The sequence below is a fragment of the Bos taurus genome, chromosome 29 (genome assembly GCF_002263795.3).
Source record: "Bos taurus isolate L1 Dominette 01449 registration number 42190680 breed Hereford chromosome 29, ARS-UCD2.0, whole genome shotgun sequence".
In the NCBI taxonomy this organism is placed as follows: Eukaryota; Metazoa; Chordata; class Mammalia; order Artiodactyla; family Bovidae; genus Bos; species Bos taurus.
Genome location: NC_037356.1, coordinates 9,820,352 through 9,841,506, shown reverse-complemented (window position 1 = coordinate 9,841,506; position 21,155 = coordinate 9,820,352). Strand labels below are relative to the sequence as shown.

The following is a 21,155-nucleotide window of genomic DNA, read 5'->3' as shown; positions in this document are numbered from 1 at the left end:
AAAACCATTACACAAAAGTAAGGAATGACCTTTGAGGAGCTCTGTTGCTTCATCTTATATGAGAAAGCTCAGCTAACATACATTTTTTATTATTATAGTGAAAGCAACTTAGAAAACAAAATTCTAGCATACAAGTATAAATTACATATTTGAATAAATGCTGAACCATAAACAATCAGACTCATTTCCATCCTTGCCCCCACGATAACCCTATTCATTTTATAACTGAACCAAGTATAATGCCTGATCCATAGACAAGCTGCAAGAACTTCTGGCTCCTTAATATTCAGAGTCAGTCAATTTCACCCTTGGTCTATACTTGGTTATTGACGTAAGCAGAGGCGAGATACCCAGTCTTGTTCTGGGACCCTTTCCTTTGATCTTAAATCTTTACCAGTTAAATCTAGAGAGATCTATATGCCGACTTGAAAATCAAATACAGGATTAACTTAACCCAGGAACCCATGCCACTCTCCCTGCCTTCACAAGGAGTTCTGCAAGTCAGAGTAGCAAAAATCTGCTCATGCTCATAGAAATACGATTTCCTATTTTAGAAACCCTTGCTTCCCAAGGGTCTCTGATGAGATCTTCATACCAGTATCACTAGCAGAAACCTTAAGAATACGAACAGTATTAAATGCACCAAGTCAGAACCATTTTATAACAACTTAGGCACTATTCATCACATAGTGACAAGTGACGTTCTTCTATTTATCCCAATAGCTGTGTCCCGGTGACCGCCCAAACCACCCCAGAACCTAACACACAGACAGACATGCAAATACATAAAGATATTTACCATCTTCAGCACTACGTACTAATTCTTCTGGCAGATTATCTACTTTGGCTTGATCTGTGCAGGAGAAATTAACAAATGGTTAACACGACTGACCCTTGGCGAGCAAGAACAATGAGATTGTCCCTGGAAGCCCCTGGAGTTGGAAGCAATTAGTCAAGATGCCGTGTGAGGGGTGCAACCAAGATGTCTTCCCCAAAATACTTTCTCTTTAGATTAGCTACTCGAGCCAGTGCCATAGCGGGAGCTCCCATTTCAGCCCCGATGCAGCTTACATCAGCACACTGCTGCACACGGACTCCCAAGGGTTAGAGGGTTAGCTCAGAGCAAGCAATCGGCCGGCAGCAGGAGAAAGCACGGGGCTGCAACAGCCTCTCTATTCTTCTGGAAAGGGTAAGATGCTAGCCATGACTAACACCTTCCCAAACCCACGGTCATTAACAAATATTTCTGGGCGTGCATCATCATGTGTGCATGCCTCTGGGAGCCTTGCTTGGGAAGTCAACTGAAGAGATGTAAGTGGGGACCAGCTGCTAAGTGGAATCTTGGCAGGCTAGTGTGAGAGTGGGTATCGGTATTTGGAAGGGAGCGTGCAGGAATACCCGTCAGCTGATAGTGTTTTTTTTTTTTTTTAACCCTACACATTCCTGAGTACTTTAAAGCTGCACCATGGCAATAGCCCCATGTTTCTCAGGCTAGAGGTTTGCCAAATTGGACAATTGTTGCTGAAGTCTTTTTTTTTCCCCTTCGGGTCCATCACTAACATCAGAAAGGACAATTAGGGCTGAACAACAAAGGACTGGACTAGCCTTCTCTGGAAGCAATCAGGCGGATGTGGGGGGTTGGCCACCTGTTGAGGCTTTAGAGGGAATTCCTGCATTGGAGGGGGAGTTTGGAATGGGTGACCTTCAAGGTCCCTTCTAACCCTGAGATTCCAAGATCTTTGGTGGGGTGAGGGCTGCATTCCAAATTGGGAATACTGCCTTCACAGCCCTGAAAATCTCTGAATTTTAAGAACTGTTTAGTGGCATAGCTTGTTCTTTTTTCTTTTCCTTTTTAAAATCGGAAACTTTTCAGTGTCAACTGCAGATGCATAGAAATATCCCAAACATGAAAGTGATCAAGTTTTAATCATATGAGTTTGGCAGTGGTTAACTTGCACTTGATAAATTTCCTCATGACCATCTGTAATCCCAGGGGTACATCTTAGCTTAGAAAGAATAAGAACAAAACCCCTAGAAGTCACAGTCTCTAAATCTGTTTGTCAAACAGATTTATGCTTTATGTTACTAGTCTAGAAATCCTTCACCAATTAAAGCAGTGGGAAAGAGTGTGCCTGGAGTGTTGTATGTCAGGCAGTCTTTGAGCTTAAATTTCCACTATCCAAAAGAAATGGGTGGACATAAGGGATAAAAGAGAAAGCAAAGTCCCTGAAGCCAGGGATGAATTCATCTCCATATCATGCAAAAATTTATCAGACAAGAAGCAGTTATATGTAATACAATCACCTCATAAATGCTCTTGATAACAGCCTATTGATTTTGAGTCCTAGCTCTGCTGCATGGTATGAAGCAAATTACTTTACCTCTCTGAACTCTACTTACCTCATCTGTAAAATGGGGATAACAATTTGTGCCCCCCCCAACATGTGGTTGCCTATGCCAATTACATGAGATCATGCACATAAAACGCTTAGCCACATCTTGCCACACAGTGCTAAATCAATGTCAGCTGTTACCACTAGAACCACAAGGTACCACAGTCTTTTACAACTCAGTGTTTGAAAGTGTTTGAATAAATATTCAAACTGGGATTCTTCAAGAAAACCTAGTGTACTTGTAACCAAACCTCATGTGTTATTTTAAAAGCGAAGTTCCAACCACTTTTGGCTGAGCCTGTTTAGCTCAGTTGGGAAAAGCTGTTCTCATCTGTTAACCCCTCCTTTAGGGGTTCAGGGTACAACAGCATGCAGCGAGGCCACAGAAGAGCACATAAGCATTTTTAAGCTTAGATCGGGGCACGAACAGTGGGGCACACTTTATTCTCACTTGATGAATCTGATGAAATATCTTCCAGACTTTTGGAAGGCATTTTCCTAGCAGCACTCCTTTCCAAAATTTTCAAAACAGGACTGGGTTCTTCTTCTGAACCTGTTACAAGACAAAACCGATGAATACTGCACAATACAAACGAAAAAAGAAAACAATCAAACTCTTAATAAATCAATGGACACTGAAACGGTAGGTTGAAAGGAGGTATTATGCCATAAGCCTCCATACTTTTATCCATTCTATGAGGCAGTCCACAGAAGAAAATAAAATTTCTTCACTAAAGAATATCAGTGCATGTGTGTGCATGCTCAGTTGTATCCAACTCTTTGCTGCCCCACGGACTGTAGCCCATCAGGCTCCTCTGTCCATAGGATTTTCCAGGCAGGAATACTGGAGTGGGTTGCCATTTCCTCCTTCAGAGATTTTCCTGACCCAAGGATCAAACCCGCATCTCCTGTGTCTCCTGGATTGGCAGGTGGATTCTTTACCACTGAGCCACCAGGGAAGTCATTTAAAGAAATGACTTGTAAGCATAAGAAATATTTGTAAGCACAAATAATACAGAGACAAGATTAACATAATGACCGCAGTAACAGCAATGTGCTCTCTAAGTCTTCTACACCTCTATTTTAGGCACGTCATTTGTTCTGTTCTAAAATTTGAACCTTTCCCCTTCACTTCTAGCTTTTGAAGACAGCCACAAAATGGTTTTAGGAGCATTAAAATAATTAGCTGAAAACTATAGAAGGCAGGATTCAGATGTTTTAACATCTGTATATAATTGGGTACACAGATTGGTGAATTCTCCAGATCAACAAATATAGACTCTTTAGGTTTCATGAGCTACTGAGATTTCCATCAAAATGTTGGGTAATGACCTGAGGTGGTCAACTTTTTAACATAGAAAGTATTTTAAAGTGGGGGAGGTTGGTCTCTATTAACTACTAATGCCTTCATTTTATAAAAAAAAATGAAAGGTATTTTAGGAACACAAGGAAAAAAGAAAAAGGGCATAACTGGAGAATAAGAACTGTTCTTTAAATGCATCTAATGTTATAAAATTTTTTCTCTAGACTGTCTTTAATTTTTCCATTTTGACAGTGAAAACTCCAACATGGATAAGCCTTGGTCTGAGTACTGTCACTCATCACTGTTATATTCTTCGTGCCTACAACAGTGGCAGGCAAGAGGCACTTAACATTGCTAAATCCATGAATGACTCCATTAATGAGTCAATCCACTTGGGAACAACTCTGGACAGTACTTTCCTGAAGTGCATCCCAGTTCTGCCCAATGTTAATAAGCATTCTCCAGTAAATGGATTCTAAGATGAATTAAATTTGGGATGCTCTGTGCTCAAATTTTAAAGTTTTCTTACTACGGACCTTCTCAGTGACTTTAATATGCTTTAAAAAAATGAATCATGTGCATATGAATCACATATAATTCACAATAAAATATGAATTATGTGCATAATCTCTCAGCATTCCCTCCTCTCTTTATTAAAGGAACATACTGAGGTACTGGCTGGTTAAGAGCTCAGCCACAAGTCAAACATATTCAGCTGCTCATCAAAATTGGGGTTCTTCCCTAATTTGGGGAAGGTTCTTCCCTACTGTCACTCCACCCAACTCATTTACTTAAAAATAATTATTTAGGTTAGAAGTTAGAAAACTATGCCTCCCAGGTGGCTCAGTGGTAAGGAATCTGCCTGCCAATACCAGAGATGAAAGATACGTTGGTTCGATCCCTAGGTTGGGAAAGATTCCCTGGAGGAGGAAATGGCAACCCACTCGAGTATTCTTGCCTGGAAAATCTCATGGACAGAGGAGCCTGGTAGGCTACAGTCCATGGGGTCGCAAAAGAGTCAGACATGACTGAACACACACACGCGCCGTGAACCATTATATACCTCCTACTTGGCTTTAAAATCTCTGGGCTCTGTCTGGGTAATCATTTATATTGATTATTTATTTTTTAGATAGGTTTGTTGTTGTTCAATCAGTTATGCTGGTATACTTAAACATAGCTATACACATTCAGGAACAGTCTTCAAAGTGAAGTGTAAATTTACAAGCCCTTCACCTCATATAGGCCCATTTACCCTAGTAACTCATGGTGTAGCTTAGTTAAGTCTACTTCAATAAGTTTAAGATGCTGACTTATACTCTTGCAGAGACTGGTATTTTCCTTTTCCCACCAGTTACAAATATTAAAGAGGCTTCAGCTTCATTAACTAGGATTATAGGTGGATTCTCTGGTCAGTTTTCAATAAGAGACCCTATGGCTATTTGCAAAGGAACCCAAATCTCACAAATGAGCCACTCAGTGAAGCTCATTTGTTCTTACTGAGACCGAAGGGAGCTAGGAAATGACACATTCTACTAATTTTCTACTGAGGAAGGTGATCAACACTAGTTGTTGTGCAACTTTGGTTAAAACGTTCCAGCCGGGGAGCATCCTTTATTATTTCATCACTCTAACCAGGTGACTTCTAATCCCTATTTGTTCCTGGCTTTCTCTCCTAAAATAGTCAGGTTGCTCCAAAGAGCAAACTGAGACAAGCCCTTTCTTTGGGAGCCTGGCTGAAACCAGTATCTCAAGTCCACTTAGATGACTATGGTAATTGATGAAGATCTTCTCCACTCAGCTAAGGCTGGAGCCAAAGAAATGCACAGGCCAGGCCCTTAGGTGGGGTCAGGTGAAGTCATCACACTGAGTCAGCGCCTAGGAGGCAGGATTCTGCAGGTGATCGGAAACGGGAGGGAGAGAGCAGCAAAAAAAGAGAAAACGAAAAAACAAACCCCACAACAGTTCTGAGCGCAAGTTCCAGCCCTGCACCTTGCTCCTGGTACTCAGCCACCACTGTGGAAACATGTTGCTCCTAAGAGGGCAATCTTTGCCCACTTGCGGCACTTTCTTGCCACAAATCTTACTGGAGCCTGCTGCGTGGACTGCCGATTAGGAAATCCTAATTCTTTCCAAGAGGAAACCTCGCTTGGATGTCTCAGAGGTACTCTCTAAACCCCAAAAGTTCTTTAAAACACATCTTTGGAATCTGAAAATTCTATCATTGATCAGTGAGTATAAAATCAGATTCTGAAACACTGCCTGATGGGTAACACTATGTCTATGTAACTCATTTGATTAAAGAATATAACAGGAAATGTAGATTTTTAATAAGAAAATCTAGGGAGAACTGAAGTACAAAGACGAATTTAGCACCATTTGGGATTATCAAATTAATCCCACTTTGAAAAACTATATCATCCTTTATGTCAGCATTACATAAATCAACTCATCAACCAATCAGCGAAAAACTTCAAAATGCTCACTGGAGGTGTTTCTCCAGCTTTTTGCATTAGAACCAATGTTTCTGTCTGAAAAATCAGAGTCAGAGAAACCTTTTTCTTCCTTTTTCTCTAGTTTCTTAAACGGTGATGCCAGAATCAATTCAACTTGACTTGTTTTTGCAGAGTTTTCTTTGTCAGGAGAGGAATGGGTTGCCTATTTCTGGGCACGTTAATTGCTTCAGGAGCCTCTCTGAAACCAGGCTCCTGAAAAGCCCTTTCTCAAACCACTGCAACCTCACTTTCACTATCCCTCTCCTCTGGGGGGTTTATAGTTTCTGTGGTCCCCACTTCATGGCCCACGGAAAGTTGTGAGGCTCCAGGGATCTCAACCCCACTTTCAGAACCACAGAGATCTGATAAGCCAGTCACAGCTTTGTCTCTTCCCAACACTCTATCACATTGGTTGACTTGAGATTTGAAAACATTACTCTTACGTTTGATTTCCAAGGCCTCTGAGGCTGACCAGTAAAAAGGGGGCACTCTTCCCCAAAACCTGGCCTGCTTTGACTCTAATGGCTCCTTCTCAGGACTTTCTTGCTTCACTGACACTTGGGGCTGATAAGAAGGACCGTTAGATGTTTAAGGAGTCTCTCCAAACCAATATCAAAAGCACTCTCAGTAGCTGATGGAGCCTCAGACTTTTCTACTGTCTCTTTTATTTCCTTAGGATGGAATTCAGAAGCAGCTTGCCTGGGCACCTCAGTAATACCTGTTAACTCTGACGAATAAAGACCCCTTGTATCACGGTCATATTTTGTGCAAGGGCTTTCAGTTGTTTCCTTCAGTAGTTTTTCTAAGGCAACACTGAATTCAAGGAGCTCTGAGTTAGGCTGAATAATCGTTTCCCTCACAATTTCTGTCACTTCCTGAGGTAACTCTTTGCCATACTGAGCAACAGTAGAAACAAATGAGCTAAGGGTTTGGTCTGATGGAGATGCCTGGGCAGCTAAATAAGATCCCATTTTATGAGTTTCATCAGAAACTACATTGAAGGAATACAAATCCTTTCTGTCTGAAGCTATGCTGTCCATTGTTGTCTGTGGTGGGATAACTCCCAGAGAATTTGGGGCACTACTTTCTACCTGTACGCCTTTAGGAAATTCTATTTTTACTTCTCCAGAAACTACTTCCAGCACAGCTGGATAACTCAACCAAGCTTCTGTAAATAACTTTTGTAATATAGCTTTTACATCATTCAATGCAGGTCTGGGTGGAAGAATAACTTTTTCTATAGTCTCTGAAACTTCCCTTTGAGAAAGCAGTGTCTTATCCTGAGGAGAAGGATGGGCATCCCTGGGAGAAGGCATATCTTGGGGAGAGTGGACCACATCCCCGGAAGAACCCTTTCTGTGGCAACAGGAAGGTTGATCCAGGGGATGAGAGCCTTCTGCAGCTGTCTGCAACAAGTTCTCTGGGTTCAGCTGGCACTCACCACTTTGAGCTTCCTGGGAGAGACTGCTATTTCCCCAAGTTTCTGTCCCCTCTGGAAAAGAAGCCATTTTCTCTCTCTCATCGGCTGACGTGTTCTGACTCTGCTCTATCCTGTTTTCATCAACGCTACTTTCTTCAGACTCTGAGCTGATCCCAGTGGTGGTGGGTTCACATTTGGTTTGCAAGGGAGAGGGTGGGCTTCCAGTTGCTTCCTTCAGGAGTTTGTCCAGACTAGCAGTCAAAGTGTTCAAATAGGCCTTTGGAGGAGCTACTGTTTTGTCTATATGCTCATTACTGATCTCTTTAGGCCTTTTGGCTTCTTCCTCAGGAGCAGCAAAATCTGTCTCCTGAGGCCATGTCCTATTTTCAGAAACATCTGGTTCAAACACTTGTTTTTCCTGAACGTTTCCACCAGAAGGCTGGAGGACTGGTGACGAGGCTTCGAAAAGCAGCTTCTGTAAGCTGTCATTAAGCGTGTCTTTGTAGTCTTTAGATGAAACACTTGTTTTCACAATGGATTCTTGAATCTCTTCGAGCTCTTGGTCAGAGTCATCGTTTTCTCCCTTGAACATTGGGGTAACAAAGCATTCAGTATTTTTCCCCATGTTTTCCTTTGATGACTCATATCTTGGCAACTGATGAGTGGACTTTCTGGGTGGTCTCCATGGAAATGTGGTGTCATCTGGCAACACCTGGAGTGTGCCCTTTGAATTTAATTTCTCTATTTCCTCTCTTGCCGGAATTTCTTTCTGGTCTAGAAGCATCTCTCTCTCATGGGTACTGTTTCCTGATGATGTCACATCACTGAATTCTTTGTGTTTCTGACTATTAAAAAGCACAGAATTTTTTTGGCTTATTGTGGTAGTATTCTTCTCAATATTATCTTGACAGTTTGGATTGGCACCTAAGTCCCAAAACCTTCTCAAATTCTCAAATTGAGAGTGATTATAGACTTGTTCTGTATTGGGTTCATTGATTCTTTCTTGTAAGGACATAACTTTAAAGTTGGGATTCCGTTCACCAATTAGAGATCTGTCTTTCTCCAAAGAGGTATGCATTTCAATCCCGACATTTGAAGGATGATGCAATGGTGGGAAAGTAATGTCCTTTTCAGAATGCAAACTGTCTGTCACTGGTAATCTTTTTACAGGCTCAGTTGTCTTATTCTGAAAGAGAGACACTGTGCCTGACTGGTCAGCTGAAGGATCATTTTTGGATGGACCTGATATTTGGGGCCTGGTCTCTTTAGGTTTCTTTGAGGAGTAAAAACCGGAGACATGGGCTGCTTGGCCATCGTTATCTAGGATTACTTGTTTGGTAGTGACTTGAGTATTACATTTACCACGGCTCATAGGCAAACTGTCCATGGACATCACAGGCTGACGTGCTTTAGCAGAAGGTCGTTCCTGACTGAATGGAGGTGGGGGTTCTTTATGAATGGCAGCTTTGGTACTTTCCCAAAAGGATATTCTGTCGCTCACTCTCTTGTATTTCTCTCTTTGTACTCGGTTCTGGGGAACCTCACCAGCTTCTGGTACCTGGACCTCAAGCTTCTTCCAAGGAGATACGCCGCTGGCAGCCCCAGGTGGTGACTCAATATTCTCTGGTTCTAAAGAAGATTTTAGGATGGAAGTATCTCTTCCTTTGCTCTCGCTCTCTGCCTTTGCGTGGGCTTTCAAACTTGGCTCTTGGATAATTGTGGAAGAGTCAAAATTTACTTCTGACTTTCTTATATTTTTTTCATAAACACGAAGCTGGGGTTCTTCTTCACCTAAGCTGCCAGCATCCTTAATATTGCATAGAACTTGGTCTTCTGCATGAGGTCCTTTGTGAACACTGTAGGAACACTTATTGGCTGGAATAAGTACCCCAACTGCTTTCCCTATGTTTTTTGAACCTTGGCTATAGTCTTTAGTTTTACTCTCTTGATTTGGACTGTAGATTTCAAATGGTTGCAACATGCCCAGACTTTCCTTGCCTTGTGGGAACAAATTAATAGATCTGGGTTTGATGTGCACATTGTTATCTTGGCAATTTCCAGAAGGCAGCGTATGTTCCTCTACCTGGAATGTTGAATCAGGTCCCACAGGTGTCAATTCAACTTTGGTGGGTAGTAGAGCAATCAAACCATTTCCTTCTTGACTGGCATCCTCTGTCACCAAGGCAACAGCGATCTGTGGCTTGGAGTCTGGTTTTTCTTTGGGCTCTATGTCTTGGGGATATTGCAGAGATGCCACACTGTCATCTGAATAAGAGCTTCGGTTAAACCAGTCTAAGACTTTAGATATGGAATCATCAGTTGTCTTCCTTATCTCAGTGGCATATGGACCAGAATGTGAGGACGTCTTAGCTCTTAGGGCCTGGAGTAGAGGGGGCTTACCTTGCTGATGGTCTCTAGAACTGCAGTCTGGCACCTGAGATAACTCGGGCTCAGTGCAAGACAGTTCATCTGCAACATAGAAATGCTCTTCTAAATAAGAAAAGAGAACGCTTCAAGAATTGTCATGCAATCACATTACCTTCTAAACAGGCACTCTGTATTTACATTTGCTCCACCATCAGTTGTTTACATCAGCATTTATCAGGAGTTATAATATAAACCATCCTAATTAAGGTATTCTACCAAAGATGCCCTATAATAGTAAAATACAGGCCCCTGGAATTATAAGGGGAATTTCTTACAAGCGTCTGTTTTATTCTAAAAATTCAAGTAGATTTTATATTCTGATCCGTGCTACATTTTACATACAAATTTTTCCCAAAGCTTTGCATAAAACAGACACTCCAGGAAGATACCTCTTGTTGATTATCTACTGGCCCACTCATAAACCCTAGAGAGGGCTTATACTCAAGTTTGAGAAACACAGGACTTCCCTGGCATTCTACTGGTTAAGACTCCAAGTTTCTAATGCAAGGTATGTGGGGTTGATCCCTGGTCAGAGAAGTAAGATCCCACATGCTATGCAATGTGGCCCAAACCAAAACCGAATAGAACAAAAATAATGTTGAGTAACAAAGACTTACGCGAGCTCAGGAGTTAGGAAAACAACGTTCAAGGAAGATTAAACAAGGAGTTCCTTCCAAACCATCAGAATGGCACAATGAAGATATTTGCATCCTGGGGCCTTAATCCTGATACACTGAGCCAGAATCTCTGAAGATCGGGCCCAGGAATCTTTCCTACTGGCTATCTCAGTGGTCGTTTTGTATACTGCAGTTTCAGACCATGGTCTCAAGGGCTCTTCCGCGATCCCCTACTTCCCTTCTATAATTTGCAACTTTGGAGGAAGTTTCTGTGAGACAAAGTAAAATGAGGCCTGACAGAGAATGTGAATTCTACCTGCTGCCTGACGTTTGCTACCCAATGGATAGGAGGCTAGAGAAGGGCACTGAAGTTTCTTAAGCTATCGAGAAAGCAGGCTGAGACCTTTCTGAGCCTTAGGCACAGGCACGTGAGGGAACTCAGGCATTCTTTCCCTTTAGTTAACATGTGGGTGTTTCAGCATTTCTCGTTCTTCCTTATAAATGCTAAGCTACATATATGTTCTTGAAAATTATATGAGCTGAATTTTTATGAAGTTGGCTACATTTCAAGTGCACCAGAGGAGATGTCAATTAATAAAATTTTCTCTTTAATTATAAACTCTGGCTAAATATAAAACAACAAAGGCTTATACAATAACTGGCACACAGTGGATACTAGTTTCCTTTCATAACTACACATGACACTATTAAAAATATGTCAGTGATGGTGAATTCCTTTGAGAGATCTTTAAGAGTTCTCTGTTAGGCTGTTTAATGGAAGACTAATGAGGAAAAAAATTCTTGTAATACACTGTTAGTGAAAAAAGAAGTCTGGACAGTGTAAACATAATTCCAATGATATCCATGCCTGAAAATTATCGAAAGTCCCTACGAGGAAACATTAGCAATAGTTGATATCACAGGTGATCATTGTTTTATTTTGTGCATATTTCTTCTCAAATGTTTTCACACTTTTCAAATAAAAGTGTATTATTTTAAAAACAAGAACAGTTATTTAAAAAACTTGATGCCAGGTAATGTTTTTGTTTCCTTTGAGGAATTCTTTTGTTTTCTTCTGGTATAATAATGAGTGTGTATTTGAAAAGCAGAGCTAGAGACACAGACGTACAGACCAAATGTATGGTCGCCAATGGGAAAGGAGGAGTGGGATGAAGTGGGAGCTTGGGACTGATGTATACGCACTACTACGTGTAAAGCAGGTAACTAATGAGAACGGACTGTATAGCATAGGGAGCTCTACTCAATGCCCTGTGGTGACCTAAATAGGAAGGAGATCCCCAAAGGAGGGGATATAGGTATACATATAGCTGATTCACTACACTGTACAGTAGAAACTTAAAAAAATATTGTAAAGTAACTATACTCTAATAATTTTTTTTAATGAGTGTGATAGTGATTGTCCTAAAGCTCAGAGCTAAACTCTCATAATTTGCACAATTAGAGTTTACCATTTTTCAGTTCTGATTTTCTTTTTATGCTCCATTATTTACTTGTATATATTTTTGTGGTAAGCAGGGAGAAAACAGGGCATTAGTGAATAAGCAGAACTTTGTTTATAAGCTTCAAGACCAGAAGGCCTGTCTGTCAATCAATATGGGTTTACTGATGATGCCTTCTTCCCAGATTTCATGGTGAGTTAGATTTTAAAATCAGAAAGCATAAATAAATAGCTAACAGAAAATTGTCAAGGTAGTCTATGAGAAAGCAGGTGCACTTTGAAAAACAGGAAAGGTTTACCATTTTTTTCTATGGATTATACCAAAACAAAATATTACCAAAGAATTTTTTCATCTTTTAGATAAACATTTAAGCATCATCTAATTATTGGTTAGTGTTTACTCAAACTTTAGAAGTTTCCTTAAAATGAGTTCCTTTATATCTTTGAAGAAGTACCTGCTAATTTTAAAACTAAAAAATATATATATTCTGCCTTTTTCAAATTATTTAAAATATCCAGGGAGGGGATAATGGAGACACTTTGTCTTTAAGAAGTGGGTTGATCTGAGTAAGTGAGAAAGAGTAAGACTGAGCAAAAGTGACTTAGGGTCAACGCAACAATGACCAATAGGGGATGAGAAGAAAAATGATTTAGAAACTTGACTGCTGCTACAATATATTTTTCTGACTACAGAAATTATCATGGGGTTGGAGTAAGACTTAATGAAGATGAGAGAGAGTACATACAATTGTTTTTCCCACTGCTTCTGTTTTAAAACACAAGAACTATGACGTAATCATATGGGTATCAGAAAGCAGTTTGAGGCATCCTCTGAGAGCTCTAAGATCTTCAAGAGAGGGCTAAATCAGTGAGCCAGCAAGAAAAATCAGTATTCCCACTGCCTCTCAACTCACAGCAACTGAGGGAGAAAGTTTCCTTCACAATATTTAAAGTCTAGGAACAAATGGATGAAGGCCCTGGGCAAGACATGGTATCAATATGAAGCTTTTTCCTAGTAAGAATTTAAAGTCTAGTTTCCCATCCTTTGAGGCTAAGAAAGTGAAGGTTCTCCTGAAATTAAAGAGAAGCCAAAGTTTTGTTAAATGGGAATCAATAAATTTGCATTAGGTGAATAATAATATATTTACTCTATATAAAGGTATTAGCATATGTTTAATTTTCACTCTGTATACAAACCTTGATATAACTAAAAAAATACTATAATTTGTTTGACTAAATGACTGACACACTTATAACTGTTTAGGATGAAGTGTAATATGTGCCAGAAAGTGTGCTATTCTGGATCTTTTGGTTATTGGTGATTGAGGACAACCTGCAAACCTTTTCAGAGGCATAAACATTTCCCTAGTGGCTTCTGCCTAAATTTTAGCTGGAATACCTAGAAGGCAAAATGGGCTTCTACTAGGCTGCCTGGCTATCTGGGCCATCCCAAGCCCAATGGGTCAGTTTTTATAGCCTGGTAGTGATGAATCTCTTACCAGCAGGGTTTTTGGACAATTCTGATGAGCTAGTTTTGTGTTCATTGATGGTGTGTGAATTCTCAGTGGACTGTGCTCTTGTAGTTAAAAATTCTTTGGAAGAAGGGTGCTCATTAATTGGAAAGGAACCAGAAGTCGTTGGCTGACTTGTTTCATTTTTTGATGGACTTGGGCTTGAGGCTGATGACTGAAAAGGCAAACCGTTTGTGTACTGGGAAGGCTGAGGGTCATTCCAAACCTCATCTGTGAGCCCTGCATCTTCTGTTCCATTCTTCAACCTATCAGACTCTAAAACACTAAATTCTCCCACTTCCCGGCCGTGGACCAGCCCTGAACTCTGTGGCAGTTCATCCTTCACGGCAGAGAATCTCACATGCTTTAATGGCTCCAGTGAGTTTGAGGGAGAGTCGTCTTCTAAAGAATGCTCCTTCTCAGAAATTCTCTCATGGATAGTTAGGCCCAGGGACACAATTTTGCTTTTGGGTTCAAAGTTCTGATGAAAACGCACAGTTTCTGAGTCTGTGCTACTGGAACTGGAATTGCGTTTCAGGATCCCTCTGGGAGCCCCTCTTGTGGTCAGGGAGTCTGTCCTCTGTCTAGGAAAAGGCTGGTTGTCATCTTGCTTTAAGTCCTGGGACTTGTAGATCATTTTCCTGGGTTTGGGGACTGGAGCCTTGATTGGGAACCCACTCTCAGGACCTGGAAGAGTCTGCTTTGGTTTCTCTAACTTTTGGCTTGAAATATCCAGGATAGATGACTCTTCTTTGGACTCTGACAACTCCCCTGAAAAGTAAAACATATCAGATGATATACCAAATGGAGAGTAACGCATTAATTTAAAACACCTATCCTAAACTTAATCTACATTTAGCAAAAAATGCTAAAATATTAAAAGACAATAAAGCATGAAGGTTAAGTACAGACCTAATTAAAAACCCTAAAAAAACTCATGCATGAACTTCACTGAATTTAAGATGGCTATGCTTTATATTCACACCTTGTGGTATTTTATACTCAACAGAAAAAAAAATTTTTTTTAAGAAATTTCAAAAACTCCTTGAGGAGAATAAAGAAAAAATACAAAAGTCACTTAAAAAAATTCATGTATGGAAACCAGAAAAATGAGCTCAGTTTTCTAAAAAGAAAATTTCAACACCTAAAATAAAAATTAATTTTGACAAAAAGGTAAAAAAAAAAAAAAAAAACAGATACCATGTTCCAGTGACTTCTTTTCTATAAAATATTTTATGTTATACAAAGTGTATCCAATGGAGAGGATAAAATACAAACAGTGTAATTAAAATTCCAGTCTATGGGGGTCACAGAGTTGGACACAATTTAGCAACCGAACAATAACCAAATTAATTTTCTACCCCTTGTCCAGTCTTTAATGCCTGTGGAATCTTCTTACAGTTGATTTCGAAGAGATTAAATTGTCTAATGTTTCTTCTTAATAGAATGTAAGAATGGTAAAATTCTGTAAGAGGCAGACTTCAATCAGTTCAGCAACAAATCTAATCAAATGCTCCTAGGAGACTGAGCTGATAATTACAGATTAGAGGATTGTAACATTATCAAGTCTTGAGGCAAACTCTTTTAATTTTAAACAGAGAACTGTGTCTGCACAGTAGATATTCAATAAATAGTGTTCAGTGAGTGACTGAATGCCTCTGGTCAAAAAATTTCCCAGATCAATGAGGGGGAACCCAAGGCATGGAGGTCACACAGTGTCACCTCTGAGCCTGGAATGCATGAACTTCCGGTTTCTAAAATTTCTGCTTCCTTTTCTCGGACAGGAAAATGGTGGGTATAGCAGAAGAATAAGAAAACCATCACAATTTTTCACTTTCTCTTGAAAGCTATTTTAGTTAAAGGAACTCTGAGAATTTCCCTTAGTCCACAGATAACAAAGATAAAAATATCTAGCTCAATAAAAATAATATTTACCCTCTTTTGAAGTCTGAAATAAACCAGTCTTTCCATTTTTTGACTGCTCATTTTTGGTTTGTTGAGATAAGTGATCTTCTGGCAACATGGAGCTATTAAACGGATTCTTCCTTGGCTGGGGAAAAATATTGTTTATTAAATTCATTTTATATGTCATAACAGCAAGTCAGTGTCAGCAAATGCTTATTATATGCAATAGTTAATAGTTTTGTCCAGTAAACTCTATCTGGCATGTTTGAAAAATGACGGTCCTAAAAAAAAAAAAAAGAAAGAAAAATGATGGTCCTAGTTAATCCAGTCAGCAAAGAATCACTATATATATGCCATGCCAAAAAAAAAAAAAAAAATCAGACCAAAACTGAGTAAAATGTACTCAATTCCAAAGTCTTACAAAGTTAAACCAGAACCAGGCATTCGAATCTAATCTCACAAAGGTGAGATTTTTACAAAAGTGAAAAAACTTGGGCCTGAACACATCAAAGAGGTGGTCACAGGTCAGGGTAAACCTGAGGCTCTAATTACGGCAGATTCACACCAGCGCTCTTCTACTGTACAAGACTCTCTGTAATAGGTTAAAGTCATACTAAATATAATTGTAACCGACCTTTTCTATAAGGATTTAAGAATCAAGGTATCTTGAAGTGCTTCATAGTCACTAATACGATCATTGATTCTAATGTCAGAAAGCATGTCAATAAAAAGAGTTCTGCTTTTCAACTTGTATACTTGATTTACAATGTTGTGTTAGTTTCAGTTGTACAGCAAAGTGATTCAGTTATATATACATTTTTCATATTCTTTTCTCTTATAGGTTATCATAAAATATTGCATATAGTTCCTTGTGCTATACAGTAGGTCCTTGTTGGTTATCTGTTTTATATATAGTAGTGTGTATATGTTAATCCTGAACTCCTAAGTTATCCCCGCTCCTAGTATTTTTCTTTATTAATATAAGACTGAAAATCAGTGTTCGCTATCTGTAGTTTCATAAATTGAAAATCCTCTCCCACAAGAAGACTTGTAACAGGGAATTCAGGAAGCCATGAATAGGAATAAGGACTGTCATGGAACTAACAAGCCACACGCCATATGCTTAAAAGAAGCAGCCCCCAATAGTGTCAGACTTTTTATTCTTTAGGGTAAAAAATCTAGGTCCACCAAAAGAGTGATTTCCTATATTAAATAGTAAAACTTATCTATATTTGATGGGGAAAAAGTACTACAAATTCCTCTTTTTCATGGTGCTTTGATAAAATGAGAGAACAGCATTCTGGCCCCAAATGAGCTTTTCAAAGTCCAAGTTCAATCTACCTTGGCTGGAGATATAGCTGACTTCCTTGTGTTTTCCTGGGATGCATCAATCATGGTGGATGCTGGATTTACCACGCTGGAACTGCAAAAGAAACACTAATTCAGAGAATAAAACCTTACCCTTTGAGGAAGCATAAATCATGCCTCTGAAGCCAGAAGCTATTAAGACAGGATAGGAGAGGAAGTTTGTAAAATCAAACTGCCAGGAAGGAAGAGGGAGTTGGAGCTGAGAGATTAAGCAGCGAAGCAAAGGCAATGGGAAAACAGGAATGAAAGACAGGCCTGAGACAAGGCAAAACCATCCATCAGAAGCCTTGAAGATTTTATCACCGTGCCAGGCACACAGGAGGTTCATGGCTGAAATTTGTACAAATAAACTCATCTGAAAGTTGGGACCTCACATCAGATGCAGACTAGAAAGTGAGCAAATTGTTCTCAAGAAGGGAATACCCTTGCTGAAATAAGGCCCCAAAGTGTTCCAGAGATTCTCTGGTCCAAGACTGGAATGGCACTGCTTACTCTAACTCAGGTAGAAAATGGCTAAAGCGGGACTTCTCTGGTGGTCCAGTGGTTAAGAATCCGCCTTGCAATGCAGGGGAAACAGGTTTGACCCCTGGTGAAGGAACTAAGATCCTGGATGCCACAGAGCTACTGAGCCCAGAGGCCACAACTACAGAGTCCATGCACCGTCACGAAAGATCCCCCCCAATGCAACAAAGATCCTGGGTGCCGCAACTAAGATCTGACACAACCAAATAAATCAGTATTTTAAAAAAAGAAAATAGCTGAAGAAAAGACTCAGGTGAGACAAGTGGTTGGGCAATGACACAGAAGAAACAGCAGATGGAGATGCTGGGAGGATGGTGGATGGGGGCAACTTACGGGGAAGCTTCCCCGACTCTCCAGGCTGGCCAGGTGAGTTCTTGTTCAAATACAAGAGGAGTGAGGATGGAGCGCAGTCAGAGGATGGTGGGAGGTTAGAAGCCTGTAGCTGGCCCAGAGGGGAGAGGAGGACTCTGCAAACCCTGGCTCCCTACCCCAGGGACCGGGCAGCCCTGGGGTGAGAGTACTACGGGGAGTGTGAATGGAGGAAAGTTGAGCTGAGCTGGCTCCCTCCTGAACCACCACTCCCCTGGTGACTGAGAAGGACAAAGAAGGTCACAGTGGCCTTGGAAAGGGAGGAAAACCACCTGCTCAGACTTCCTGCTCCAGGCGCCCCGGCTCAAGGCATAAGAGGGGAGGTCACTATTGCTTGAAAGCACCGTGCCTCGTTAAACCCCACCCTGGTTAAACTTCTAGTGACATCACAGAGTCAAGGACTTGGAAAAATGCCTCAGAAGGTGCTGGCTTTTCACCAGGAAGCTAAGGAACTGGAGGTGGGGAAGGGGAGCACCTTGCCCCACAGCCAGAGAGCCTCGCCCAAGATTGCCGTCTCTAAACTTGTGGGCCGGATGTTCTTGCCGCTTAATTTCCTTTCCTTCCCTCTGCACTTGGACTGATGTTTCTATGGAGAGGTAGTCCCAGGAACAGGCTGAACACTTGAGGAAGCATGCTTCCTTTCGTTGCCTCCCCCACTGTTGCAGACAGGAATTACAGCAGATGAGGCAGACGTATGCGGAACACAGCCTTAACACAGGGATGTGAGAACCTGAGGCGGGGGCAGGGTGGGGAGGGAAAGAGCAGGGACCAAGGGTGGGAACTTACAATGGAGCCAGAATTAAGGCTAATATCAAAACACACGGCAGGCGGCCTCTGTTCTTGCAAGAGGTGAGCACAAACACGAATCAAGCTATCTATCAGCCAACAGGAAAAAAGGACCCTGGTCGCTGACAGAACTCACAGTAAAAGCAGCCCACAGCTCAGGACTAGAAAGCTATGTCTCTTGAGTGTCACTTTAAGAAGCCAGTGAGCGATATGAGGAAGCTTATAGCAGATGCCATGTTCATCTTCTCAGAGTGCTTTGTATCATCTCCCTTAGCTCAGACAATAAAGAATCTGCCTGCAAAGCAGGAGACCCCAGCTTTGATCCCTGGGTTGGGAACATCCCCTGGAGAAGGGAATGGCAACCCACTCCAGTATTCTTGCCTGGAGAGTCGCATGGGCAGAGGAGCCTGGAGGGCTACAGTCCGTGGGGTCACAGAGAGTCAGACACGACTGAGTAATGAACACTTTCAACTAGTAAATAAATCAGTCGCATAACTGCAGGACCTGAGCAAACTGCCACCCTCCTCTCCTATCATCTTCCTCCCTTCCCTCTCCCTCTCCCCAAGAACGAAGGACAAGCAGCGTCCCTATAGCCTCCTCCCTCTTCTCCCTGGAAACCCCACTTCTGCACCCCCAGCCACCACCCCAACCGCCCACGCTGTACATCACGTGGTCCCCACCTGCCCAGGGACCAAACCAACCTCTCTCTTACCAAACCCTATGCAACTATGGATTTCATGCGACCATATGAGGAGCGATGCAACCTCACCCCATGCATATGTATCTTCTCTCTCACAGTAACCAGGGAGACCCCTCAAGAGCATCTTGGCCATCTTTCTGTTCCTTGCAATACTGTGTACAGTGTCTGGGACATAACTGGTGAGTAAGTGGCTGTGCAACTCAAGGCCAAATAAGCCAGTGCCAGGAAGGCAGCAGCACACACAGGTGACCACAGCTTTTTTTTTTTTCTTTTCAATCTGTGCTTTGCCAAACTACAACGAGGCACATTATTTAGGTTTTAGACAAGATGTCTTTGTTCCTGCTATTCAGAAAGCAAAAGAGAGAAAGAAACGAGGCAGACACGGAACTACCAGGAATATACAGGATTCACTGGGTTCTCTAGTGGGTGGGATAAGCAGAAAATGGGATGACGGTGGGGTACTTAGTTAACTACAGTTCACAAGTCTGCCTAAGTAGAAAAAGTAAAAACCAGAGTTTCATGCCTCAAAATGCTTCTGAAAAATGCAGCTACTTCCTCAATTAAGCTCCGGCTTTGTGTCCCTCAAGGAATACAACGATGTTTTGTTTGCCTGTCTTTTACTGGGCAATTATCAACACAGCAGCCATCCTATTCTCAGCTGACTTTTGCAACATGCCTGGGCGGTATGTACCCTTCTCCCCATTTTACTATCGAGAAAACTGAGGCTTGGAGAGGTTAAGGTAGCCAAAGAGCTGGGAATGTGAACCAGGTGTCTGACCCTGACTCCAGAGACAGGCACTGGAATGGCTGGGCTGCACTCCACTGATTCCTCAAATCAGTAAATCCATTTATGATGAGGACTGGAATGAAGTTTATGGCAAGAGGACTGGAATGAAGACGGGGTGATTCTAACTTCCCAGTGACTCTCACATCTGTTGCTTCCTTTCCACCGCTCCTGACTCCTCCCTGTCATCTGTATGAGCCTCACATTCGACCTCCAGACACCAAAGTTCCACTCTCCTCATCCTTTCGGCATTCCACCCCTAAGCTAGAACGGTCTGAAACAAGACTTTGGGCACATCCCTCTCCTGCTCGTTACCTTTCCGGGATCCTCAGGAAGGAATTGGAGACACTCCACCATCTGCTCCCTGTACCCTCCCACTCCTCCTGCCCACTGACCTTTGTGCCAAACCTGGCTCCCTGTCCCTCTCTGCGGTCCCCCCCAACCTACCCCCACCCGCTCCCTCAAATGTTGGCTCTGCTCTCTTGACCCACATGCTCACTCTCACCACCAAGCCCCGTTCAAATCTCACCTCCCTTGTGGCGCCGCTTGCCTATTAGCCCGATGGCAGTGGGTCTCACTGTCTCAAATCTTACCGCACATTTTATTGGTGCTTGGAACTAGGATTTGCTCTCTGCCTGGTGCTAGTTGAAATCAGGTGATTAAATATTCATAAAGGGAAGCATTATTTTTCCTAAGAGAACACAGTCTCTCTATAGCCACGTACTGCGTCTTTTGTTTCTTACAAGCCCTCTCAGAGGGCTTTCCACCGCTCCTAAGATTTCTATTCTTAGGGTGTGTCCTGTATAATAAGATACTGAATACCTTCTACGTGATGAGTTCTTAACACCATACAGCAAGCCAAGGCTCATACCTTGTGCTCTGTAATTTCTGACCTCAGGCACCCTTCAAAAACTACCTGTGATACTAGATGTGCACGCACGCGTGCTCAGTTGTGTCTGACTCTTTGCAACCCCATGGACTGTAGCTGCCAGGTTCCTCTGTCCATGGAATTTTCCAGGCAAGAATACTAGAGTGGGTCGCCATTTCCTCTTCCAAGGGATCTTCCTGACCCAGGGACCAAACTCATGTTTCTTTT

The 21,155-nt window shown here is 41.7% G+C and overlaps 1 protein-coding gene across 12 annotated transcripts in view; it reads right to left on the bottom strand.

The window, feature by feature from the left end:
- Nucleotides 1-21,155, bottom strand: part of SYTL2 (synaptotagmin like 2) — a 120,683-nt gene that overhangs the window by 20,923 nt on the left and 78,605 nt on the right. For 5 of the 12 annotated variants that reach the window (XM_059883024.1, XM_059883025.1, XM_059883023.1 and 2 more), the window contains 6 exons: nt 16,872-16,953; nt 15,561-15,675; nt 13,614-14,396; nt 7,633-10,101; nt 2,845-2,946; nt 800-853 (listed from right to left, as the gene is read on the bottom strand). In XM_059883024.1, the coding sequence (XP_059739007.1) occupies nt 800-853; nt 2,845-2,946; nt 7,633-10,101; nt 13,614-14,396; nt 15,561-15,675; nt 16,872-16,953 (3,605 nt within the window). Of the gene's footprint in view, nt 1-799; nt 1,066-2,844; nt 2,947-7,632; nt 10,102-13,613; nt 14,397-15,560; nt 15,676-16,871; nt 16,954-21,155 lie in introns of those variants that run through there. The other 7 variants (XM_005226687.5, XM_005226685.5, NM_001102278.2 and 4 more) reach the window with 4 other exon arrangements.